The sequence below is a fragment of the Emydura macquarii genome, unplaced genomic scaffold (assembly GCF_026122565.2).
Source record: "Emydura macquarii macquarii isolate MOO-44397 ecotype Brisbane River unplaced genomic scaffold, CSIRO-AGI_Emac_v2 contig_3506, whole genome shotgun sequence".
In the NCBI taxonomy this organism is placed as follows: Eukaryota; Metazoa; Chordata; order Testudines; family Chelidae; genus Emydura; species Emydura macquarii.
In genome coordinates, this window is record NW_027133643.1 from 9,402,793 (window position 1) to 9,430,415 (window position 27,623).

The 27,623-nt window shown below is 41.1% G+C and overlaps 1 protein-coding gene across 1 annotated transcript in view; it reads left to right on the forward strand.

Moving 5' to 3' along the window:
* The window catches only part of PATJ (PATJ crumbs cell polarity complex component), a 204,809-nt gene that overhangs the window by 62,895 nt on the left and 114,291 nt on the right, over positions 1-27,623 (forward strand). The window contains exons 18-26 of the mRNA XM_067535623.1: positions 2,716-2,925; positions 3,591-3,710; positions 7,610-7,984; positions 9,627-9,717; positions 13,415-13,568; positions 14,678-14,749; positions 15,975-16,152; positions 18,359-18,469; positions 21,535-21,612. Coding sequence (XP_067391724.1) covers positions 2,716-2,925; positions 3,591-3,710; positions 7,610-7,984; positions 9,627-9,717; positions 13,415-13,568; positions 14,678-14,749; positions 15,975-16,152; positions 18,359-18,469; positions 21,535-21,612 — 1,389 coding nt within the window. The remainder of the gene's footprint in view (positions 1-2,715; positions 2,926-3,590; positions 3,711-7,609; positions 7,985-9,626; positions 9,718-13,414; positions 13,569-14,677; positions 14,750-15,974; positions 16,153-18,358; positions 18,470-21,534; positions 21,613-27,623) is intronic.

Here is a 27,623-nt window from a genome sequence, read left to right on the forward strand (position 1 = left end):
TAGTTTAAAGCCCTCCTCACTAGGTTAGCCAGCTTGTCTGCGAAGATACTCTTCCCTCTCTTCGTTACCTGAATCCTGCCTCTTCCTAGTAATCCTTCTTCCTGGAACAACATCCCATGATCGAAGAATCCAAAGCCCTCTCTTCAACACCATCTGCGTAACCATGCATTTACTTCCACAATGTGACGGTCCCTACCTCGGCCTTTTCCTTCAACAGGGAGGATGGACGAGAACACCATTTGTGGCTCAAACTCCTTTATTCTTCTTCCCAGAGCCACATAGTCCGCAGTGATCTGCTCAAGGTCATTCTTGGCAGTGTCATTGGTGCCCACGTGGAGAAGTAGGAAGGGGTAGCAGTCTGAGGGCTTCATGAGTCTTGGCAGTCTCTCCGTCACATCCTGAATCCTAGCTCCAGGCAAGCAGCACACTTTTCTAGTTTCCTGGTCCGGATGGCAGATGGATGACTCTGTCCCCCTTAGGAGGGAGTCCCTGACCACCACCACCCTTCTCTTCCTCTTGGGAGTGGTGGTCGTGGAGCCCATGGACAATGCATCCCATGCCTTCTGATCAACAGGGTCTCCTTCTGATCCATTCCCTCCGATGAGTCTTCCAAATTGTTCTCCGCTGTAGTACCTGTGCAGAGAGCCTGAAAACGATTTCTTACCTCTATTAGCATGGTGGGCATGTAGGTTCTCTTCGGGAGGTCACATGCTGCCAATTTTCCTCCCCATTCTTTAGTCTCCTGTGCACTGTCTTCTCTGATTCTTCCTCATGCTGTGCCCACAGTAAGAAATCATGTCTTTGATTGAGAAAGACTTCATTTTCTTTAATGCAACGCAGGGTTGATACTTGGGTCTCTAGTCCTTTAACCTTCTCTTCCAATATGGAAACCAGCCTGCACTTTGTACAGATGAAGTTGGAGAGAAGTTGGAGAGAGTCCAGCGGAGGGCAACAAAAATGATTAGGGGGCTGAAGCACAGGACTTATGAGGAGAGGCTGAGGGAACTGGGCTTGTTTAGTCTGCAAAAGAGAAGAGTGAGGGGGGATTTGATAGCGGCCTTTAACTACCTGAAAGGGGGTTCCAGGGAGGATGGGGCTAGGCTGTTCTCGGTGGTGGCAGATGACAGAACAAGGAGCAACGGTCTCAAGTTGCAATGGGGGAGGTCTAGGTTGGACATTAGGAAAAAGTTTTTTACTAGGAGGGTGGTGAAGCACTGGAATGGGTTACCTAGGGAGGTGGTGGAATCTCCATCCTTAGAGGTTTTTAAGCTGCGGCTTGACAAAGCCCTGGTTGGTATGATATAGCTGAGGTTAGTCCTGCTTTGAGCAGGGGGTTGGACTAGATGACCTCCTGAGGTCCCTTCCAATTCTAATATTCTATGCTTCTAAGTCTGCTCTATCCTATGGGAGAAAGACAAACATAGCACATCCAGTGCAGGTGACAACAGCAGATCGCTCACTTTCCATATCTTTCCTCTGAGAGCCTCTTCAGATGCTGTATTTATTGCTCAGCTAAGTCTGAAAGGCAAAAACCCACTATGGACTCTTCCCCAAGATGAACTCCCAGGCAAACTCCTTCTGTTTGCCTCTTCTCTGTTTGCCTCTCCTTGGTTGGCAACTGGCTGCTTCTTATAAGGCTGCTGACTCTAAACAGTTGCCCCGGCTCAGTGCCTCCCTCTCCAATCAACCACTCAAGGCCCACCTGGAACAAAGCACTCCCAATTCACACTTTTCAAACAATCACACATGTATTATAGACACAGTGTTACACATAAGGGGTATTGCAGAACATCACAGGCACTAGAGAGAGAATGAATGTGTGACACAATCTTAAAATAAATTATGCCTGGATTAACAGTTATGAAAGGTGTATATTTTCTGCTACTATATAAGTAAAATCTTTGGTCATTTTATCTCATTGGACTGCAGATGGATTTTCAAATGGGCAGATATATGAAGAAAGTGGTACATTATACATAAATCAGAAGAAAAACACTTGAAACATATTCCTAAAAGGAATTAGTATTTTTCAAACCAGCTTATGAATCAATTATCACAAAAAATCCGTCCATCTGTCAAGCACGTGATCTTTCCTATTTCAAACTTTCCCATCTTTTCAGGCAGTTGATTATCTTCATTAATAATCCTTTCCTGAAACAGTCCTATGTCTTGGTTTTTTTAAACACTATAAGCAGGAATGTGTCTTTCTGTGTCCTTGTAAATGTATAGTGCCCTGTGTTACAATAATCTGAGCAAATGTAACTGCCAACTCCTGAACACTTCTGTAAATTGTAAGGATTTTTTTCAATGCAACTTTTGTTGACATGAAGCTTTGAACATCACATAAGGGGAGATTGTCTGTCTGGCTTTTGGTTGTCAGAGGGTGGGTTGTAGTGGCTGTGAAGGAGCCAGCACTGCTTTTCCATCTGCAGTTTGGCCTGTCTCCTCCTCCTCATGATGGAAGCTGCCTTAGGAAGGCATAAATCAGCCTGCTCCAGCGTCTGGATGTGTTAATCTTCTGGGCATGCAATAGTGCCCATTTTTCCTCTCTCTGTCTTTCAGGCTCTTAGGGTGATTATATTCATGGACGGTCCTTTTTTGTGTGTGTTTGTAGCATATGGGATAGCCACCAAGCATAAGATTAGTTACTCTTTTGTACATTCACAATAAATTACACAACACATTGATTGGATTTTGTTGGGGCTGCTTTTTCAGGATCCTCTAGATCCAGCAAGAACAGCCATTGTGATCAGCTCCCTGGTAGCGGGTGGAGTAGCCGAACGTGGGGGTGAACTGTTACCAGGCGACCGCCTGGTTTTTGTGAATGAGAGAGATTTGGACAATGCCACTCTAGCAGAGGCAGTGGAAGTGTTGAAATCGGTGCCCCCAGGTACTATTCGCCTTGGCATCTGCAAGCCTTTGATGGTAAGAACTGATTTGTAATTTATTCTCTGTAGTCACAACAGTGATGCGTACAGATGTGACATGTATACAGACCCCAATTCAACAAAGCATTTGTTGAAGTCCGTCCCCATTCAGGACATCACCGAAGCAAACGATTAACTTGAAATATGTGCTCAAGTCCCAATCACATCAGTAGGACTTAAGTGTGTGCTTAAGAACATAAGCAGCGTCCTGAATAGGGATCCTTTCTGGATTCAAGTCCATTTAGCAGACGTAGCTTACTTGAGAACACTGCTTTATTGTTCATTAATTAACTTTATTTGTGTAGTGCCATATAATAGGGTTGAGGCCATGAAGTGCTTGCAGTCTAAACAGACAGAGGAGCACTGAAAGAGGAATGTAACAAGGTTTTTAGATACTTTTTTTTTTAAAAAAGGAAAGAATAACCTTTCCCATATCCTTATAGAGCTTTTTCCCCTTCTGCCTCTTTTTATTTTATTTTTATGTAAACCCATCTTTTTTTTAATCCTTTCAATGTCTAGTAAAACAATTTGTCTTCTTTTCCCCTTCCTCATTGTCTCTCTCTTCTCAACAGCCCCTTCTTTTTATTTATTTTAAAAATTTAGGTTTTTTTTGCTTTCCTGACAGTGTTTTAATGCTGATGTATGTTTCAACTGCCTTTGTAGGGAGAAAGCAAAGAAGAGGAGAACTTTTGCATTGTGGATCCCAATACCATTAAAGACAACTCTGGATCTCCAGCACCAATAAATAATACACATTCATCAATCATACTTGAGGCACCACAGGTATTTTGGCTATTCTGTTTCATTCTCCTTAACTTAGATAAGCAGGAAATGAGGTTCTAAAAGTCCGCCCCTCTCCTCTCCACCCCAAAAAAGTGCCCTTCAGAACGGATGTCAATCCAAGGTTCATTCTGTCTTGTGGTAAAACATGAGTCTGGGATGAGCTATGTGGACAAACTGGAAGTCCAAGTGAGAGCAACAAAAATGATCAAAGTTCTAGAAACCATGACCTACAAAGAAAGATTGGAAAAAAATTGGGTTTGTTTAGTCTGGAGATCAGAAGATTTGCTGGGGGACATACATCTTCTGGTACATAAAAGGTTGTTATAATGAGGAGGGTGATAAATTGTTCTCCTTAGCCACTGAGGACAGGATAAGGGTTATGCCTACACTACTGCCTGTGTCAGCAAAATTTATGTCACTTGGGGGTGTGAATATTCCACCCCCCTGAGTGACATAAGTTACACTGACATAAGCGCTCATGTGCACAGTGCTATGTCGATGGGAGCTTATGCTGCTCAGCATTTTTATGCTGATGGGAGAGCTCTCTCCCATCGGCATACAGCGTCACCAGACGTGCTGCAGTGGCGCAGTTGTATCAGTATAGTTGTGCTGCTATAGTGTTGTTTGTGTAGACCTGGCCAAGAAGTAATGGGCTTAAATTGCAGCAAGGGAGATTTATGTTGGACATTATGAAAATCTTCCTAACTGTAAGGGTAATTAAGCACTGGAACATATTACCTAGGGAGGCTGTTGAATCTCCATCATTGGACATTTTTAAGAACAAGTTAGACAGACAAACACCTGTCAGGGATGGTCTAGATATACTTAGTCCTGCCTCGGTGCAGAGGACTGGACCAGATGACCTATCGAGGTCCCTTCCAGTCCTACATTTCTGTGATTCTATGTATTCTGGCTAACAATCCCTTTCTAAAACAAACTCTAAGATCCAAGCCTTTCTGTGCGCTAATGCTGAATGTGTATGTGTCACCTTGCCTACAGAGATAACGAGCTATCTTATTACCTAACCCATTGTGTTAAGGTGCATTGTCTCACCTTGAATATGAAAGGGGATATTAAGTAAGAATATTATATCTACTAATTACAATCACTTGTTAATTCAACTTCAACAAAAAAGAATGGTATATAATAAGCAGGATTTCTTTAGGAAAAGGCTATTTGTTGTTAGAATCAAGGATGGTCCCATGGTTGGGGTCTAGCCTAGGCTCGTGGAATCCCAGCTCTGCCACAGACTTCCTTTGTGGCCTTGGGCCAGGGCCGTAACAAGGGTGAGGTGGGTGGGGCAGCCACCCCGGGTGCAAAATTGCAGCGGTGGAAAAATGGGGTGGAAAAATGATGAAAAAACAGTAGGGACCCAAGTATGCTTGCTCACCCTAGGCACTAAAATGCTAGTTATGACTCTGCCTTGGGCAAGTCCCTTAGTCTCTCAGTTCCCAATCTATAAAATGGGGAGAATAGTGTTTCTCTTTCTCTCAGGGGCGTTGGAAGGATAAGTCATTAAAGATTGTGAAGCACTCAGGCCCAATGGTAATGGGGACCATTACGTACCTGAGGGAAAGAGATTATAATACTTCCACCTGAAGACCTCAGACATGAATGATTAACCGAATGATTAACCCTCACTGCATCATTGTAAGAGAGATGGTGTTATAGCTACTTAAAAGATGGGGAAACCGAGGGTAAGCACAAAGACACAATGGAACTCTGCACAGAGGCAGAAATAAATCTCAGATTTCCTGATTCCTCGTTCCATTTTAAACACAGGGCGATCATTGTAGAACATGCAGTAGAACCACCAAATTAAGCAATATAAAGTGTGAGTGTTCATGAGAGACAGTTAGACATACTGTGTAAACTAATTAGGTAGGCATCATCACCAGTCACCATTGTGACACAATACAATGGTGAGATTGATACTAACTGATATTTACTGAGGGGTATAGGAGCAGTTGTCAATGGTCATTTAGCGTTCTGTTGGCCCAAACTGTTTCTCTACTTTTTCAAGTCAGTTAAAATAATATGAGTGGTTCAACGCCCCTAAACAAAAATCTTTGAACTTAAACTGTTGATGGGTGAGAAAACTCGAGTGGCCAGGTTGTTTAAAAAGCAGATAAATGTACTCACTATATTTTTAAGATGTATTTAATGATCGTTCAGAGTTTCAGTGTAAAAATTCCACATTTTTAATAATCCCTTTCCATGTTACATTCTGGAGTAAAATGTACAGTGATAACAGACAATTATTAGCTTTAAAAAATCTTCATTTTGTACATGATGGTAGCAGACTTTACTGTGGTGATTGAGGTGTTTCCTATCTGCTTGGTAAAGTCAGTTACTGCAGTGCAGGATATTCTGATTGATATATAAAATATAATTCTGTATCAGGAGAAGGGATGGTGATGGTGATATGAATTGCTATCTGTTTACTGAGGTATGACCAATATTTTATAAACAATAAAGCTGATGTATTTCATGTGACAGTGACATCAGCAAAGTCAGATGGAGCAAGGCAGTGCCTAAGAAACAGATTTTCAAAGTGAAAAACTGAGACACCTGTCAGAGAGAAGGGACAGGTTCAATAGAGGGCTTGGGAGCTTTAGCTGGGAGGGTATAAAATTGGACTGGGAGAATAAAAAGAGGAAAAACAGGGTACCCATTTTGTCTCATTCAGACAAAGCCCCTTCATTTCCTTTGGGCCTGTGGATTTGGCTCAGTGTTTATGGGAAGGTTGGCTTTAGGACAGGAGTGGGGGACATTCTGGTGACATCAAAGGGATGAGAGGGAAGGATAGGATCTCAGTGGGTGGCCAGCATGCTGGTGTGGGGTGAGGCAGTCATGGCTTTCAAGCACACCTTCACTAAGCCAGCCAGTTGTCAATTTCACCATCTCTCCTGGCCAATGGCTCTGTATGGAAATTAGGGGGGGAAATGGCGCAAAAGTTTACTGGAAAACTAGACACACCAGGACAAGAATGACCCATGTCATTCAGGGACATGTAGTCATGAGGGGCTGGAGTTTGATACCTCCACTTTGATACAGTAGTGCCTTACTTAGTATTTTGACTTCAGTCGGCTTCTCATGGAGTAACATACTACTTAACAGCAGGGTAGTGGAATCTGGCCCTAGAGTAGCAAATGCTCCTGCAACACTTTTGTAGCTGTCACTGGTTATAATGAACGTGGTGTGTGTAATAGTTTTTTAAAAAAACAAACCCCGTAACTGGTCTGTCACTCACCAGTGTTAGTTACTGCCTCAACCCACCAATTTGCCTAATTGCTGTTGTGTCAAATTGGCACAGTTCAAAGAAGCAGCTCTAAAAAGGCTCCCTTTCTTGGATTAGTCTTTCAGTTGTGAGATGAGTGGATTGATCTGACTCTGGAGGTTGGTATGTTGACCTTTTTAATTAAAGGATTGTGTGGAATAAGCAAGGGATGCCATCTTGTTTAAACTGATGATAATGTGCAAAATGTACATGTTTGTATAACAGGATTGCACATAAATCCTCAGAATCTTTTGTTAGATTTATTTAGGCTTTTTTCCTGCAGCTCTTAAAAAATATTATCTAACAATTCCCATTCCCCAGCTTCCACCCATACTTGCTTTTCGTATGGCTCCAGGAATAACTGAGCTGCTCCTAGCTTTCATTTCTTTATTTTTTTAAAAAAAGTAATGTCTGTCTTCATAAAAATGGTAAATCAGGGTGAGTTTCAAAGCTTCGGTTTAGCTGCTTCTACTGAAATGCAAACGCTAACTCATACTCCTTGAAAAACCAGAACAGTAGTTGTAATTTTAAAATGTGCCTAATGTAAAACATAACTGTAAGAGAGCTAGCAGGAAGCACGATGTAAAATCTATAATGTAATCTGTAATGTTTTATGCAGGGTTTTAGAGATGAAACGCTCTTTGAAGAAGAACTTGTCGATGAACCACTTCTGGATTTGGGGAGGCCATTTCAGCTGCCTCAGAATGAAACGGACAATAAAGAGTCCTGGGAAATGCATGAATTCCTTAAGTCTAGAATAGAGGAAATGAGTGAAGAGCGGGAAATGTTAGTGGATGAAGAGTATGATGTGGACCCAGATTATTTTACATACGCCTCATCACATGTAAAAGACACAACTCCACCTGCAGGGAAAAACCTTGATTCTATAGGAGAATGGGCAAAGCAACTTGAGCCAACAAAGACTCCAGATTTAAGATCCCTAATCAGCAAAAATGCTAAGCAGTCCCCACATTACCTGTATGATGAACAAATGGTAAGAAATGTTACCTTGGGTTTCGATCCTGCATCAGGATCAGCTAGTATGGCTCCCTTGTAACTGTACAGAGTCCCAGTGAAGTTGGTAGGAGACCAACTAGCAGAAACTGATGCAGGATTTGGATCTATTTTTTATAATGACTTTTTACTCTTGTTCTTTACGATTAAGTGGATTTTGACATAATTAATCTGGACAAAGATCTCTCAGTAGATCAAATAGATACTAGTGGACCTTACTCTCTTGCACATAACACATTCTTAAAATCTCAAAACTAAAATTCATTTCCTTGCTGAATTTTGATCACCATTTGGCAAATAATTGGCTAGGTAATTAATGTTGCAGGACTAGTGATGGCTCCCTTGTGTGACCTTTCTATCTGCATTTTTGATATAATCTGGCAGGTGAGTCTGCCATCATCTCTTATTTGAGCACAGGAGATTCAAAGCTCTCCTTACCATCTTCTGATTTCTGTCTCTCGTTTCTCTGCTCTGCTGCAGCACATCAGTGAAACTGACTATCTTCCTGATCTCTAAATCACCAGTACAGAATGTCTTGAGGGCTGTCTGCACTGCATTCCTAGCTCAAGCTATAACTCCAGGGTTGTCTCTAACCTAGCTCCGGTTCATGCACACACAAATCTCTAGCTCAAGTTCAGTGGTGGTTTAAATTCAAGCCAACCAGCCTGTTGGGGGGCCTGGGCTGAAGTTGGAGTGCTGCTGATGCTGGAGCTAGTAGTACAATGGGGATTCAACTTCTCTGTGCTGCTAATCCAATCCCTTTGTACAGCTCAGTTATTTTGCAGTGTGACTGCTCTTACTTAGACTACTCTAGCTTGAGAGGAGATAACAGTGTGTAGCTAATTTGAGCTGATGCGGCAGTGAAGAACCTTAGAGATCTGGATGTTAGTCGGTCCCACTGTGGGCAGCTGGTCTGTAGGACATGGAGTGGAGCAGTGCAACAGGAAATGATGAGGAGAAAGGGATAGTGACAGATAAACAATAGTGGGTAGGGGAGGGAGAGCGACACACACAGCACAATGTGTGAATGAAAATCCTCTAATTCTCTGAGATTTTCTTTTCCCCTCTTGTTTGCTTTCTCTTCCTGCATCCCCCAGAAAAAAAAGTGATGAAATTGGTTTTCTGGGCACCTAGTTTCCCAGTGCAAGTCTGTTTTATCCTCCAGTTTCCAGATGAAGAAACTGAGGCAGAAAGGTTGTGACTTTCTTAGAGCCACAGAGATTAAAGAGGGGAATAGAACATCAGGTATTTCATCTCTTGTTGTCCTGTGCACTCTCTATATAAAGATGCCAAAATGCAGCTTCTGGTGAATATAATATTGATCTAAAGCTGTCGTCACTCCACATAAGTGTCATGTGAAACAACGCTTCCTTCCTCTGTGGGTTGCAAAACAGGTAGATCGTATGAAGTTCATTTTATATTTTAATCGCACATGGCGTTGTTCACACTCCTCATTGATGTTGCCTAAATGAACAATTCATTTAATAATTCTCCAAAAAAAATTAAAGCAGTTAGGAAAATGAGAATGTTTCCTATAAAATCAATGATTATGTCAAATGCTGCTCTATGTGGCTATGCCAATGCTGTCTAATTTTTAACTTCTCTTTTCTTCTGCAATGAAGTATGAAGCCACAGTGGAGAACCACTGCCAATCAGGCATAGTTGATGATATTGAAATGACCGAGTCAGTAGCAAAAAGCAAACTGGATTTAGGTTTGTAAAAGGCTTTTTTTTAATACATTAATCTCATTTACAAAATTAACTTTCATTTTGCAATAGTGTTTTGTTCATATCTTTTAAATGAGGTAATTTCACGTGATGAATCATGATGCATTTAAGACGATAGTTTGGTTTGATTTTTTCCTTAAAAAGGACCTCTTTGACTTCAAAATCCCACGTGTGTCTCTGAAAATATTTACCTACTGTTACATGTAACACTGAGTGACTATAGCTGAAAGAGGCCAGAGAAAATAATGCTACATTTCTCAATTGTTGTTTTTAGCATATCTGCAGTATGTGTTTGACTCTTGTGTTGTCAGTTTCCCCTGTATAGTTAGGACTCCATTGGCTACTTATACTCCATAAGCATTTGCAGAATTGGGCCCTAAATCAGTTTCCATTGTTGGTTGTGAAGGACGTTCACGTCTCCTTATTTATTTATTTTTTTTAAAGGAAGTAATACATTTTTTTTTTAAAGTAATGGTAAAACCTCAAAAATTAGCAATGGAATCCCAGGCAAGTATAAATACCTGAAGTAACTTTTAGGTCAAGTTTTTTATTTTTGTTAACCTGTATTCAACAACATTGGAGTCAGTGAGAGGCATTAACAATTTATGACAGGGTGCTGTCTATTGTGTGTTTGTGAAATATATAACACACACACAATAAGTAGTCAGCTGGCTCTTCTGGCCTTCTGTAACGTAAGCAAAGATGAAAAACGTCCTGATAAAATTGAATACCACAGTGCAAAGGTGCTGTTAGCTTCTGAAGTTATCAAGTTTGGACAGGCAGAGTAGGCCTTCCTCTCAGTTTGAGCCCCAAACTTTCAAGCTGGCTGGTGTAGTAGATCCAAGATGTTCCCTGGAGAATGGTCCTTGAAGGAGGACATCATCCACCTGATCTCCAGGCATTGGGGCATGCCAACAGTGGACCTGTATGTAATACAAACAATGCAAAGTGTCACCAGTTCTGCATTAGGTACCCAGCTCAGAAAGCTGCAGCTCATGATCTGATCACTATCCTGCCTAGCCTTCATGTTCCTTTTGCTTTTTCTTATCTGCTGAATGTAGTCCTAGATGGGTCTCCACTGATCCTCAGACTTCTGGAGTGTCCTCAAATGCTCTGGTTTGCAAACCTCGCCTTGTCCCAGGGGAGCAAGTTTGCACACCTTAAATGGTGGAGTTTTCTAATCAGGATCCAGTTGGTGCTCTCTGTAGATGATGAATAAACATAACAATAAATAATAACAATATGATGGACTCCGCTGGCAGGGCTTAATGTTTTATAGGCAGTCTCCATTATGCCACCATGTCAGGGCAAGGGAGAGCCACAGATCAGGAAAAATGAATGATAGTGAGCACCCTGAAAAGCTCAAGGTGCTCCCTAAAAAGCATTTAAATAGCAGTTTCTTAATAATTTAATCTTTAGCACTGGGCTGGTGACATTTCATTATTTTCATCACTATTTCATGATTTGTGATGTCTCTGCAAGGCAGAATTGATGGTAAAATGCTGCTCTGTCTACTGTCAGTGGACATAATTTATCAGCTGGTCTGGGAAAACACTCAGTGGCTGGGAGAGGGAGACTGATTTTTTTGCTGTGGGCCCTCCCATCCAGCAAAGAGAACTGTGTGGACGGACGCTTGCTCTTACACAGAGCCCCATCGACTTCCATAATATAGGTAACTGTGGAATGAAAAATGAATGGCACCTCCCTTGATTTCAGTGGGATTCCAGGCAGGCACAGGCATTTGTCTGCACAGTTCTCTTTGCAGCATGGAGACCTGCATTTGCTGTTTCTAAGCACACTTCTCAATGTATCCTATTACAAGGAGCATCTCTCATTTTAGTCCTAAAGTTTATCTAAGTTCCACACAGATTTGGCATTCTCTGTTATCTCAGAAAATGATTTACACTAGAAATGCAGAATTGCTGAACTGATATTTATACAGCATGAGTGCATATTTAGCAGCGTTTTAAGTTTCCTGCATGAATAGCTGTTCTGTATCCTTCTTTCTGAGTCTGAGTTAAAGAATATTTAGATAAGTTTTAATGTATTCAAGTCAGTAGGGCCTGATGAAATTCATCCTGGTACTTAAGGAACAATCTGAAGCAATCTTTCAACTGTTAGCAATTATCTTTGAGAACTCATGGAGAACGTGTAAGATTCCAGCGGTCTGAAGAAGGGCAAAGATAGTATCTATCTTTAAAAGCGGAACAAAGAGGACCCAGGGAGTTATACACCAGTCTGCCTAATGTTGATACCTGGAAAAATACTGGAACAAATTATTTAATTATCAATATTTATGCAGCTAGGGAGGATAATAGGATTATAACAAACAGTCATTGTGAATTTGTCAAGAACAAATCATGCTAAACCAACCTCATTTCATTCTTTGACAAGGTTACTGGTCTAGTGGATAAGGGGGAAGCTGTAGATATGCTATATCTTGATTTTAATAAGGCTTTTGGCACAGTTCCAGATGACATTCTCATAAACAAACTAGGGAAAATATAGTCCAGATGAAATTATGATAGGGTGGTGCCAAAAGGTTGAAAGACCATACACAAAGAGTAGTTATTAACAATTTGCTGTCAAACTGGGAGGGCAAATTTAGTGGGGTCTGATTGGTCAATCCTGTGTCTGGTATTAATTCAACATTTTCATTAGCGACTTGGATAATGGAATAGATTATTCTTACAAAACTTGCAAATGATGCTAAACCAGGAGTGGTTGCACACACTTTTGAGGACAGGATTAGAATTTAAAACTATCTTAATAAATAAGAGAGTTGTTCTGAAATCAACAAGATGATATCCATAAAGGCAAGTGCAAAATACTTCACTTAAGAAGGAAAAATCAAATGCACACCTACAAAATGCGTAATAACTGACTAGGCAGTAGTATTGCTGAAAAGGATCTGGAGGTTTAATGGATCACAATTTGAATATGGGCCAACAGCATGGTGCAGTTGTGAAATAGGATAATATCATTAACAGGAGTGTCGTATGTGAGACCCAGGGTAATTGTCCCACTCCACTTGACACTGGTGAGGGCTCATCTGGAATACTGAGGAAAGATGTGATAAATTGGAGAGAGTCCAGAGAAGAGCAAAAAAACCAATAAAAGGTTTATAAAACCTGCTCTGGGAGGAAAGGTTTAAAAAAAAAAAACTGGGCATGTTTAGCCTCGAGAAAACAAGGCTGAAGTGGGACCTGATAATAGCTTTCAAATATGTTAAGGGCTATTAGAATGAGTTAAGGACTGTGATCAGTTGTTGTCTGGGTCCACTGATGGTAGGACAAGAAGTAATGGGTTTAATCTGCAGCAAGGAGATTAGGTTAGATATTAGGCAAAGCTTTCTAACTGTAAAGGATAGTTAAACTCCGGAAGAGGCTTCCAATGGAAGTTGTGGAATCCCTATCACTGGAGGCTTTTAAGAACAGGTTAGAAAAACACCTGTCAGGGATGGTGTAGGTTTACTTGGTCCTGCCTAAATGCCAGGGGTGGCTGGACTTGGTATCCTCTCAAGGTCCCCTCCAGTCCTACATTTCTATGATTCTAGTCATACATTACGTTCACCTCGGCAGGCTGAGAGGATGGCTGCCAAGTATAGTAATTTCTAGACACTATTAATAGTCAAAGGACAATAGTTATAAAGACTTTTACATCTAACTATTTTACCATTCAGGTACGAGGCTTCAGAATGACTCAGAAAGACGTAGGTTAGTTGACCTGGAAGTGGCTGAAAGGGGTGAACAGAAGGTGGTGGATTATATTCTTTCCAGGAACCAGGAAGCTGGGAGAGCTGCCACTTGTGCTCAGCCTGCGGCAGAGTTGTCCAGGTATGGAGGAGGTGCATGATTTACACTTAATGCTTTTCTATTTTCCTCCTGCTTTACGTTAGCTGACTAGTGGGGCAGAACGTTTTGATGAACTGGATGAAACTTTAATCCATAGAAGTCAAAACTTTGACCGCCGCACAAGCTAGAGTGAACTGAAATTTCGCAGGTGATCTTAGCAGTAGTCAGATGGCCTGGAGCCTCGCATCCCAGGCTGCAGAGCACCAGCAGAGCTATACCACCTTGGTTACAGCCCTTGCACTTCCCCTCAATAGAGGTTTTGGCCAGTGGATCTGTGTCATCCGATCTCTTGACCATGTCCTCAGCCCTTCCCTGACCCACCTCTAACCTTCCCTCTGAGGTGTTGCAATGAGATCTGCTGCAGTGCATGGGGTGATGTGGAGTCTCTGCCCCGCCTTTCAGCATTCTGCTCCCCCTTCGCCAGTGTAACTGTGACATTTTGGGCCCTCTGCACCTGCAGGAATGTATGGAGAGGGCTCTTGTTCTGTGGGAGCACCTACCAGTGCTGCTTTCTAGTGGGGGCATGCAAGTGGAGTCTCCTGTTGTGGAAGCCTGTGCTTCTCTTTCAATAGATGAATCATGTGGTATAGCAATAGCAATGTAATGAACATCCCACGTTCGGGGATGCAATTGCATGCTCAGGATCTGCTCACATTACATCTCATTTGGCTTTAGGAAGAGTTTGACTTGCCAGTAAACTAGACTGCCTTTTGTCGCTTGCAGTGCACAATTCATGTCATTTATTGCATATTAACAAATACCGATTGCCTAGATAGACATATAGAACCAGATGTACAAATTTAAGCCATTACATAAAAGCTTTTAAATTTTGATTTCCCTGTGCCATTTGGCTTATGTTGCAACCTTAACTGTGTTTGAACCTTAAAATAAATATTTAAAAAAAAAAAAAAAAAAAAAAAGTATGGGCATTTAGTCTCCTGTATATGCATATTTGATTTAAACATGAACATGCTAGAACGTATTGTGTGCTATGGCAGAAGTGTCAAAGCCTGTGAATATATGGCATGGAACGTATTTATTTGTTTTAATATATGTGTCTATGTGTGTGTGTGTGTGTGTATATATATTAGTGAATTACCTGAACGAGAAGAAGGAGAAGGAGAAGAAACTCCTAACTTCAGTCATTGGGGACCACCCCGAACGTATGTTGATATCATTACATTATTTCTTTTCTCTTAAGAAATGTTTAACGCCTTTGGGGACTCCAGGAGTTCTTACAATTCTTACTGTAGACTTTTCTTACACATGTGACTGTTTTCATGGCCTTTTATTTTAGAGAGATCTAGAATAGTGTTAAGGTAGTTAGATGCTCTGGGCTTTATTAAATACTGTAAATGCTAACAGTGTATGTTGTATATCTTTCACAAAACCAAGGCCACCTATCAATTAAGGAGGCCTTGTCAAAGTTATTTCACTTTGTTTTGAGAGACAAGTTTGAAGACAGAGGTGGGGGAACAGAGATAAAGCAATTTAAAATACCATTAACAGTATTATTGTGTAATTCTGAACCATTGGCATAATGTTGTTGCACTACAACAGTTTTATGATCAGAACAGTTTATTTCTGACATTGAAACATGATGGAAATTGTGAATATTTAATATTCACATTGAGAAAGGTGACTGCCCTCAAGGTAAATGTATACGTCATTTGATCAGATGAGTTTTCTCGGACAGAAAAAATTGGTTACTTTAGCTTCGTTTTTGTGCCTTTTCAAACATATTGACTGCCTTCAGTACAAAGGCCATGTAAAAAGATGTGATTCAGGGTTAGGCATAATACAAACCTAAAACTTCAGCACAAGTAGGAGTTTAATACATATTATATACATGATTTCTGATACACAATAAACAACTTTGAGATGTTTTCAAGAATCCTTTTTGACCTCTCACTAGTATGTTTAGCAACCTGAATATCAATTGAAGTTTTCTGTATTAAAATACTTAATATTAGCCAGTTAGTATCACTAGATTTGTGCCAGCTGTTCTCAATAGGAGCCCGCCACTCTAGAATTTGCTTAGAGAGATAGAGCTCAAGTTTGTTTACCTCAGTACTTATTTGTTACTCAGACTTTCTTTGAAGGGAAAGGTTGTGGAGCTGGAGAGAAACAAGTTGGTTTGGTGGCAGAGTTTTGTTGGGTTATATTTGTTCGCTGATGGGGTTTTTTTATTGCTCTTATTGTGAGTTCAGCTAGAGAGTAGCAACAGATGCTTCTTCTAAATGGAAAAATAAACATTTGTTTCAAAAGATTATTGGTAGTAAATTGATGAAACCTGAAAAACTATGTTAGGTTTTTGGAATATTAAATTTTATATATTTAAATATGTAAATAGTTATAAAATTATATGGTACTGTTTGCATTTTACAGTGTTGAAATCTTCAGAGAGCCTCACATGTCTCTTGGAATCAGTATTGTTGGTGGCCAAACTATTATAAAGCGCCTAAAGAATGGAGAGGAAATTAAAGGTATCTTTATCAAACAAGTCTTGGAAGACAGCCCAGCTGGAAGAACAAAAGCCCTAAAAACTGGGGATAAAATACTTGAGGTAAATGCCGATAAATTTCCTTTTTTTTGTTTTAAGAAGAGAACATAGCTTCAGAGAGCTGTCTAGGAAAAAACAATGTGGAATTACCCATTGAGTATATTATGAATTTGATTTTTACTCCTCTGAGTACATTGTTCTATCTTTTTTAAAAAAAGGTCTTGACTGTGAATTAACATCCTATTGTGCTATTCCAGAGAAGTTAAATAGGCACTGATTTTAAAAGTGGTGTTCTACGAAATAAAACAAATAGAAATCTTGCTTTTCCTACCGTTTCTCATGAGCTATTCAACTGAAGAGTGTAAGTTATTTGGGAATAGTTGAGTGCTTCATTCTTCATACAAAATTTTGTGGCATTTTAGAGGGTATTCAGTGTACAGGCTGGTTATATACTTGCAGAATCCCTCATATTGACTACTCCTGGGGGAATTCTGCACCACTGTGTGCGCGCAAAGTTCACGTCCCCCACAGATTTTCTTTACTTCCCTGCTGAAAAATGGCTTTCTGATGGGGAAGCAAAGGGAAGCTGCGGGAGTGATCACGTGCCCCTTCCCAGCAGCACAGTTGTGTTGTTTCGGGAGCCTGGAGCAGCTGGTGGGGAAGTAAATTGCTGCGGGACATGGGGGGATACACCTGGAACTCCCCAATGAGCCCCTCTGCATCCAGATCCGGACCCCCCCCCCCCCACTGAGCCATCTGCACCCAGATTGCCCCACAAAGAACCCTCTCAACGCACACCTGGATCCCCTCCCCCACTTGTATCCTGCCTGACTGCGCCCACCCATACTTGATGTGACTGGTGCAGAGGGGCAGGGGCCCAGGGTGTTTCTGGGGCAGGCTGGCCCTTGCGCTGCGTCAGAGTCCTCCCTGCCGAGTCTGAGCCCTGGGTGGGGGAGCTGCAGGGTGATCTCCAACCTCCTGTGCAGCCAGTGGCCTTGCTCCCCATTGCCATACCGGAGCCTCCACATTTATTTACTGACAAATACAATTGGCAGAATTTTAAACCATTGTCTGCAGATTTTTTATTTTTTTTTGGTGCAGAATTCCTTCAGGAGCAGTTGGCAGCTGCCTCAGTACTGGAGAAGGGATAGTAATTTTCACATATGCCATTATCATTCAATACCCTGTGGCAATATGTTGGATGCCATGTTATGGTTCTTCATTCTCCTCTGAAACTGCTGTGACAATGATTCACTAGGTCTGATGCACTGCCTTGTAGTTAGAGGGAGCATTATGGGGCTTTTTCCTCTGTAGTCCTGCTGTCCTGATCTGCTGATGGTCCCTTTTTGCCTTGGCCCCCTGGACAGGTCACTTTTTGCCTCACCCATTTCTGGGTGTTTTCACACAGTAGTCCCAGGGTCTTACAACATGTTGATAGTCCATATCTAGGACCTACAGTCCTCCTGGTCCTTTATGTCTGAGGACTTCCTGCTACTCTTGCCATTGAGGCTGTAGAGGAATCCAGTCCCTCCCTCTACTCGGGGTTCTAGTCCAGGGCCCTGTAACAAGCAGTTAAGGACTGTCTTGTCAGATCTCTTGCAACTAAATTAACAGAAATGAAGAGCAGCACCAGATTCTCTGTCCTGCCAGGATCCTGGCCCTCTGTCCTTCTGCTCTATGCTTGCAGGCAAACAAAGGTAGTTTGAGTCTCTGCTGTACTCCTTTCTGGGAGCTGAGGATGAGAGGTCTATCCACCTCTTTTTGAAGGCTGAGTCCTTCTGCAGAGGTGTCTGAGCCCAACTCTACTCTTTCACCCCTTCTTGCCTGGCGCAGGGTTTGTACACCCCATCACATCCCCCAAAATGAGTACGTTCACGTATTACGTTCCACTGTCAGAAAACTGACTCACTGCTGCCTTCCAGAAGTGATGAGCTTTGGGAGTTGCTTCAAAACATAATTAGCTTACGTGTAATTAAATTGAAGATGGGTGATAACATACATTCTCTGATTTTATATGAAAGTAGAGTTCTTGGTAAAATACAGCATGTGCCTTTAATAATACCTGACTCCTACTATGCCTTTGCCCTTCCTGTTCCTCAGAGTGTTGAAGAAATATAATTTATGTAGTGTTTTCTTAAGTGTTTTTCTATTCTATTAAATCTTTTGGTGACTTCCTCTGATGTGCTAAGTCTCTCTGTCAATAAATGCATGTAAATCTTTTGTAGTAATTTATGAAAAAGTCTATCTAATGATGAACTCCATTTGTTAGGTTTCTGGAGTAGACTTACAAAATGCCAAGCACGAAGAAGCAGTGGAAGCTATAAAGAATGCAGGAAATCCTGTTGTTTTTGTTGTTCAGAGTTTGTCGAGTACTCCAAGAGTGAGTTACCCTTTTTTTCTTTCTTTTTTCAAAACTTAATTCCTTTTTAATATGCCTTTTATTTGAAACATGGCCAAACTTCTTTCAGCAGGATTTGACCATAACCACAGTTTTCCTTGCATATTCTAACACAGTTTCCAGCCAGAGACCATATGGTTATTTTTTGGGACAGATTTTGTCCTAAATTACTCCAATGTAAATTCAAGTGACTCTGTTGACTCAGTAGAGTTACTCAGAGTTTACCCCACTGTAATTGAATCAGAATCAGTCCCCTTGTGTGTTACCCTTTTCACTGGTATTCTAAAAATATTTCCTCTGTTAGCCAACTTTTTTTTTAAACATCATGTAATGAAACTTGATTGTAGAATAGCATCCTTTATACAGATTTGTCCCAAAAGTCTTAAAATAGAATTACAAAAATCAGCAGTAGTTATCTGAGGGTAAGAAATACAGGCAAAAGAGAAAAGGCTATGGAACAGATGACCCAGTGAGTCTCTCTGACAACTCATTAACCATACCAAAGACAATCTGGCACCAAAATGTCTGCTTGCTCTCCACAGCCCCAATGAATCTCTGTGTTCTGTGATGACCTACATCAATCGAAGTGGGAAAGGAAAATGTCCAAGCAATGGTGGCAGAAAGCACGGGCACCATACAATGGGCATAGATGTGATAACAATCACTTTTGTCTATATATTTCATCCCTTCTGAGAAGTATGTCAGGAAACTGAGTCTTTTCCTTACCCTTCTAGGCTGCTGAAAAGGAGATAATCTGGGACCCTTAACTTGGGATGGCTCCATTTTAGAGTGCCCAGCTATATATACCTAGGACCTGACTTTCAGCATTGCTGCGCACTCGTAGCTCCCTTTGATTAGTGGGAATTGTGGAGGCTCAGCACCTCTGAAAATCAGGTTCTTGGTGTCAAAGGGTGAGGCACCCAAAATTAAAGTTTATTACAGAGATTGGAGGGAAGTAAATGATCTCAGGTGCCATAGCAAGTCAGTCGCAGAGCTGGGAATGGAACTCCGAACTCCTGACTTCCTTTTGCTGGGCCTAACCCCCAGACCATGCTGCCTCACTAATATTGAAGAAGATGGAGGCATGGTGCCACTTCAAATAGCTGGACATGTACCGTCTGCAGTAGTTAAACTTACTGTGGTATTTGCCATATTTCCCATTCTCAGTATAGGGAATACCACAAATATGATCTAGTTACCATGATGCTAAAACGTCACTTTGGTTTAAATGGTGCCACTGCACCTTTTGTGTCTCTCCTACCAATAGTCCGGGATTCAGATGTTTGTCTTGAATTTAAGATAATATGGTTTATACACGAGGGAGTTCCTTCTCTGTTGGGTGTGTGACCCGTCCGTGCTTAGAGTAGTTACCTGAAAATGCCAAGGGCAGGGCAGGCTGTAAAAGGAGAACAGATTCTCCCAACGCTGGTGGGTCACACTGAAGTCAGACTTCCCAACCAGCCACAAACAGTGCTTCTGATTCCCCACACTAGTTATCAAGAAGCCAAAATAAAAACATACACAGCCCCCTTTACTGCATTTCAGTCTCTGGCTCCCAATCAGTCACTAGGTCCGGTAAAGAGATCAGTTATTTAAACTCTATTCTCTTTACCAAAAAGGTTACTCCTGACCCCAAAGGCTCAGCCACAGTACCAGATCAATATAAGTTTAGATCTTATCCAAAATACCACGCTGCCAGCCAATCCTTTAGTAACTAAAACTAAAGGTTTATTATAAAAAGAAACAAACTATAAGAGAAATGTTAAAGGATTAAAGCAATCAGATACATACAAATGATTTGAAAGTCCATATATATCAGGTTTCTAGAAGAATTGTGGAGTTTGCAGGCTTGTATAGTCCCTCTGGTGCACATCCAGAACCTGGATGGGTTTCAGTCCTTTGTTTCACAGCTTCAGTTCAGTTGTTGTAGATGAGTTGATCCAGAGGTAGACTGAAAGATAGACTGGTGACTGAAGACCAAATGGATCCTGGGCAGTTGCCTTTTATGTCCTTTGGTCTGTGCCATGCTGCTTGTGGAATTTTGCAGGAACCAAAATGGCATCCAGAGTCACATGAGTAAGTCCTGGTGACTCATCAGATATATCCCTGACTTCTCCCTCTGGGCCCCTTGTACCTGTGAATTTCCTTAGTGGGCCATTAAGCAGGCCATTGCTGCAGCCATCCTGTCTGGGGTATGTCCCAGACACAGTACAATTTGAAATACAGATATGTTTGATATATCCATAACTTCCATGACACACACAACACACGAACATAAACATTATCATCTTACTTAGCATATCATAGCCTTTCTAACAGTACCTGACATGGCATATCTCACATGAATTACTATGATTTAGACATACTGATGTTAAATAATATAATAAATGCCCTCCCCCTCCCCCCCCGAAACCAGTCAGTGTGACAGGGTGTTACAAACATTCTGATATTTGTGCAGCTCTGCTTTTGGTAGTAATTTCTACTGCCTGCTTTGGGATGGTACACCATGTTTCATATCAATCACTTTTTAAAGATGTTCTATAGCATTCAATTTCCTGTCTCATTTTTAACTGTTGTCACAGTGAAATGCTATTCTGATGTTGTTTTGAATATCATACTGTGATGCACCTCATTGAAGGAAGTGTTCCTTCAAGTGTTCCGAATTTCATTAGTCAACAAACATTTTACAATATATTGTAAGTATTGTACTTTCTTGCTTGGGGCGTACCCTTTAAAAGAAGTTAATTGGCTCTGAGTAATTCAATGTATAACGAGAAGAGCAGGAGAGAGAATCCGTTCAAATTTCAGCCCAAATGGTTTAAAGTTTGGCAAAGATATAAGCAACTGAAAACAGGGCTGTCAAAGGAAAAGTATTGGGCAGCCTTAAGAATGAGGGGGAGGGCTGGTAGCCTGCTGTAGACTGCTGATAGATCTCTCCCATCCCTAATGAATCTGATGGTTCAAACCTGCTGATGACCCATATGGATGTCAATATGATTCCACATGATGGAATTTCTGTTGTGTTGCATATTTCTTATGTTTTGCAGGTGGTCTCTATCATACAGTCTAAGATAGATAAAGCCAAGAAAGATCAGGACACAGAAAGAGAAAACGAAAATGAAAAGGTATTCATTCCATTTGTGCATCATATCTAAGCTTTACTGGGTCAGATGATATAATAATGTAGCTTATAAATGAATATTAGGCTTTTTATCTTAAATAAAGGGTAAAATGCTACAAAGAACAATTGTATGTATGTTCACTACATTGAGTAATATTTCATATCGATAAAATTTAGCACTTTTATAGCTCTTTTATCTGTAAATCTCAAAGTGCTTTACGAAGATGAGTAAACGTCATATCCCCATTTTACAGACTGTGGTTGGCCGTTGCCGTGACTGACAGAAGTGGAATAATAATAAAAGTAACTGTGTAGTTTCTTGAAAAAAGGTTAATGATGTGGGTCTTTGCACGTATTTGGCATTGTTGAGAGTAATGTGTTTCTGTTGGGACAGTAGAGGATCGCATATATTTGTTAAGGTTGCTTACAGAGCCTTAACTCTGAATTTCCTGGCTTTCAAATGTTTGAATTTTTTCCTTGTAAAAACTACCAGCTAAAATTTTCATACTTGGTTTCCCAACTTTTAGGCACTTTAAGAAGGCCCTGTTTTAGCAAAGCACTTAAACACATGCTGTACTTCAAGCACATGAGCAATCCCATCTGTATTCAGTAAAGCGCTTAAGCAAGAGTTAAACACAGAACTGAGCAGGACTTGGGTACACGTGTGTGCCTAAGTGCTTTACTGAATCGGGTCATGGCGGTCTGATTTTCATGACCGTCGATGATGCTGCGTGTGTGTGCAACATCTGAAAATCAGGCCACATCTTTGGCCAGAATTGTTAAATTGAAGTGCCTGGATGTTATAGTAGTGTGTGTGTGTGTGTGTGTGTGTGTGTGTGTGTGTGTGTGTGTGTGTACAACCTTAACTTTGTTAGAGTGGCTGTATACTGAAAAGTCACTATTTAAAAATGACACCTTCTTACTCAACAAATCTGCTCCCCATTGTAGAGATGTATTCTCAACCCCACTCCTAATTAACATTCGGTTGCTACCTGTCCCCATGGCAGTGGAAGCCGTTAAAAAAAAAGTAAAGTTTGTAACCAATTCCCGTCACCCCCCTTGCCAAAAAAAAACCAAACCAACCTGAAACAAAAAAACCCACCAAACAAACCAACCTTCTGGCTGGAGAACAGATATACAATTTCAAACCTGAGCAGCATTCTGGAGGGAGATCAAAATCTCAAGTGTGAATGTTGGCCAAAATTTACCAGTTCAGCATAGCTAGGTTGGGTATGCTGAACAGTGTGTGCTTTAATTTGTTCACTTCTCTAATACTGAAGGGAAACGCAAAGGCCTTGTTGCTTTAGAAAGTGTTTTGCAGGCTACTTTAGAGTGATTCAGAATCTGTGTTTTCAGGTTATCCCAGGAAAGCAAGGAAGCTAGTGCTTTTATGGCAGTGAGTAATACTTGTAATAAAGGAGGAGTTATACTGCTTTCTTGGTTTTATCTATTTTTGTAATCTAAAAAGCACATCCAACTGCAGTGTTGATGCTTTTAATCTTTAGGACTCTAGTGTGTCGAATGTTAAAGCTGTAGAATGTCAAGGAGTGAACCTAACCTTTTTCAAAGCTGTTAAAGGTAACCCTTCTATGGTGCTGTAACATGATGAGTAGAATATAGAACAGCTTCAGTGAATAAGTGTGTAGCTTCTTTTTAGCTTTGAACGTTAATTCTCAAAGCAGACATACTGTGCTTCAGCACGGCCAGCTCTCAGTAGAAAAGATGTGGCCATTAGTGGATTATTAGCTTGCATTCCTATGAGAAATCACTGATATTTCTAGTCTAGTCTTCAAACTGTCACAAAAGAGCTAGGTTTGAAAGCAAAAATATCCAACTGGAAAAAGCTGCTGTTCTTATATGGTTCATTATTTTTAATCAGTGGGGACTTCCTCTGTTACTCACTGGAGTTTGTTCTACTCTATAGTGACTTGTGTGTGTTAAATAATACATTTTAAAATAGCCTCTACGAGAACTACTTACAATGCTTGGGCTTCTTACTGGCAAATTAAATATAAAAGTTGTGCAGTTTACACCACATAGCTTTTGCTTTTCCCTTGGAAAAGGTGAGTCAGTCCAAATATGTGATGTAGTTAGATGCTCTGAAAGCCTAAACTGATAAGTCCCATAGACAATTACGTGAAGTTGTACCTTGCTGTGCTCTTTCAGGACAGATTCTATAGCTTCCCTGTAAGCCTGATCCAAAGGCCAATGAAGTCAGTGAGAGTCTCCCCATTGACTTCAGAGGGTTTTGGATCCAGCCTTGTAGATAGAGCAGGTGTAGAATTGTGCAGTTAGGTAGAGCAGGTGTAGAATTGTGCAGTTAGGTGAAAGTGCATGTGTGCAGTCTTTCAGAGCCTGTTGGTGTGTAGTTTTTTTAATAACGTGCAGATTATTATGTGTTTTCTGGAAGTGGTTGCACAAACTGCATTTATTTTAGTCACTTCATAAAGGCTCAGATAATTATTTTTCTCCCAAGAAGGAAATGGCAGATCACTGCAACTCAACTCTTTTGAAGGGGTTTACATTTTGTATTCTTGTCTGTCACCTAAAATAATAAATGGCTTAGTAGGAGGTGCATGACAGACCAAGCCTAAGGAGAGGCAGAGACCAAAAAGACTCTTGGTTGGGGAGAGTGGGAGAGCCAGAGCAAAAAGGGCAGATGGGAGGATCTTGAGAGACAAGGAGGGAATGAGAGAGACAATTGGGAACTTGGAGGGGAGCTAGAGTGAAAGGAACTATTCTGGGGCAAGTTTCTGAGAGAGCTTATGGGAGAGAGACTGGGAACCTGGGAGGAGCAAACAGAAGGGGAAAGAGACAAATCTTGTGTGATTTGGGTGAGAGATGACTGGGCCTTTCTGAGGATGAAGAAGAAGAGAATTAGGCATTTGGCAGAGAAAAGGAGGGGTGCACAGATGGCACAAGTAAAACAGCATCACCCAGTTTAGTGAGAGATATGTGAAAGGGACAAAGAGGCCACTAGTTCTGGAGGCTGGTAGTTGAAGAGGTCTGTTGGGAAGAGAGTATAGGGCAGAGTTGAATTGAAAACCAGGATAAAACCTTTTAAACTGGAACGAGAGAGGAAGGAAGCCAATGAAAGTGACAGCGGTTAAGAGTGATGGTCTAGCTGTGGTATTCTTAATTCCCTGAAGTTTAGAGGCTATATATAACGGACAGAATATAGTGGTAGTTAACTAAGTGATTAAGGCATGAAATAAGGATTTCAGTAGTGGCAGTTTCAAAATGAAGTCTAATTTGGCCAAAGTTCTGGAGATGAATGTACAGATCAAGGAGAAGTGAAAAGGAAAGAAAATTCAGGATTGAGACTGACACCACAGTTTCTGATCTCAGGAGCAAAATTAAGGAGAGTAATCACCGGCATGGAAAATAAAGAATTTTACATTCTAAGAGAATGTTTTATCTTAGAAGCTTAGTAGCAGGATGCTATGAGGAAGCAAGGAACTTACTGTCAGGAGGAAATGAGAGTTAGTCAGGTAAGGTGTGTGTATATATATGTACATGTAATTTACATAAAAATCCTATCCAGGATTGAAGCAATGTGATGATCCAGGGTAAGGTGACAGAAAAGAGGACTAAAATAATAAGAATAATTTATTGAGAGCAAGTACGAAATGAAGAGAGAGATGTGAGATTGTCTGGGTAATGATGTCCTGCTAGTACATCCCATTCCTGGAGGCAGGCAGTTTCAGTTTTATGAAACGCTTTGAAAACTAGGCAGAAAGCTGTCATTCAGAGGCGAATTAGGAGAAAGTCCCTATCTCTTTACTATGTAGAACATGAGCTTTTCGTATATGATAGTGGACAATGAACTCCAACTTGTAGAGCCAGGCAGAAAGTTTTGACTTTATAATAGAGTGGATTGTTGTTACCAGTGTGAGTGGATGATACATGAGACAATGAGAGAGACTGGGGTAAGAACTGATGAAGTATAGAACAGATGAGTCCTGGTGAGGAGCCTGTCGGCAAATGAGACACAGAGGAGAGTGGCACATAGGAAAGTTTTGGTTCTTAGAATGGTTTTAACAGAGTTTCGTTTATTGCCTTTGAGCAACGGCACACCTGGTAGCTGAACTTTGTGACTTTGTCCTGACCCACAACTACTTCAGATTAGGAGGCAATCTATACCTTCAATCAGTGGCACAGCTATGGGCACCCGCATGGCCCCGCAGTATGCCAACATTTTTATGGCTGGCCTAGAACACCGCTTCCTCAAAACTCGTCCTCAAGCACCTCTTCTTTACTTACGCTACATTGATGACATTTTCATCATCTGGATCCATGGGAAAGAATTCCTCGGAGAGTTCCACCGGGACTTCAATAATTTCCACCCCATCATTAACCTCAGCCTGGACCAGTCCACACAAGAAATCCACTTTCTGGACACTACAATACAAATAAAGGATGGTCACATTAATACCAGCCTATACCAAAAACCAACTAACCGCAGTACATATCTTCATGCCTCCAGCTTCCACCCTGGACACATTACACGATCCATTGTCTACAGCCAAGCCCTAAGATACAACCGGATTTGCTCCGATCCCTCAGACAGAGACAAACACCTACAGGATCTCCATAAAACATTCTTAAAACTACAATACCCACCTGGAGAGGTGAAGAAACAAATTGACAGAGCCAGACAGGTACCCAGAAGTCACTTACTACAGGACAGACCCAACAAAGAAAACAACAGGCCATCACTTACAGCCCCCAGCTGACATCTCTCCAACACATCATTAAGGAACTGCGACCTATCCTAGCAGATGATCCCTCACTCACTCAAGCCGTGGGAGGCAGACCTATCCTTGCTTACAGACAGCACCCCAACCTGAAGCAAATACTCACTAGCCACCGTACACCATACAACAAGAACACTAACCCAGGAACCTATCCCTGCAACAAACCCCGTTGCCAACTCTGCCCACACATCGACTCTAGTGACACCATCACAGGTCCTAACCACATCAGCCACGCCATAAGGAGCTCATTCACCTGCACATCTACTAATGTAATATATGCCACCATGTGTCAGCAATGCCCCTCTGCCATATACATTGGCCAAAACCGGACTGTCACTAAGCAAAAGAATAAATGGACGCAAATCAGACATAAAAAATGGTAACATCCGTAAACCAGTAGAAGAGCACTTCAATCTCCCAGAACACGCTGTAGCTGACTTGAAAGTTGCCATACTTCTACAAAAACAGACTTCAGCAAGAAACTGTAGAGCTGGAACTCATATGCAAACTTGACACAATCAAACTGGGTCTGAATTAGGGACTTGGAATGGTTATCTCATTAGAAGAAGTAATTGTCACTATTCACACATTCTTACCTTCTAATCAATGGTTGTGAATAAGCCTCATCTACACTAACTGAATGGACTTTTTTTACGCCTACCCTCCCATTGTTGTTTCTTACCCTTGGATGTATATATATACCTCCTATCTGATTACTATTTCATGCATCTGAGGAAGTGGGTTGCAGCCCATGAAAGCTTATGCCTGCATACATTTGTTAGTCTTTAAAGTGCTACAAGACTCTTGCTGTTTTTGTTATAGATCATATAGATACTACAGACCCATGCATGGAGTTAAAACTTCCTTATTCCACAACCTATAAATATGCCCCAGATGCAAATGAAAAACCAGGTGTGGTCTGAGGGCACTGTTCAAGACAAGTGGGAATTTGATTAGGAAATTCTTCAGAAGTCAATGTTTAAATTACCTTGAATGAACCTGTTGGTAGAACTTGTACTGTTAAGTTAGACATGATCCCTGACTGTTCATAAAATGATAAAAATGCAATTAGTGACTTTTATTATTATGTTAAGCTTTCCTGTTGCTGAGGTAAAGTACTAATATTGTGTGTATGCTTGATTCAAAGCCCACCCAATTTAATGTAGAGATTCCCACTGATTTCAGTGGGCTTTTGATGAGTCCCATTGTCAGGACAAGATGAAATTCCTCATCAACAAAATTCCGATGTCCAAAGTCC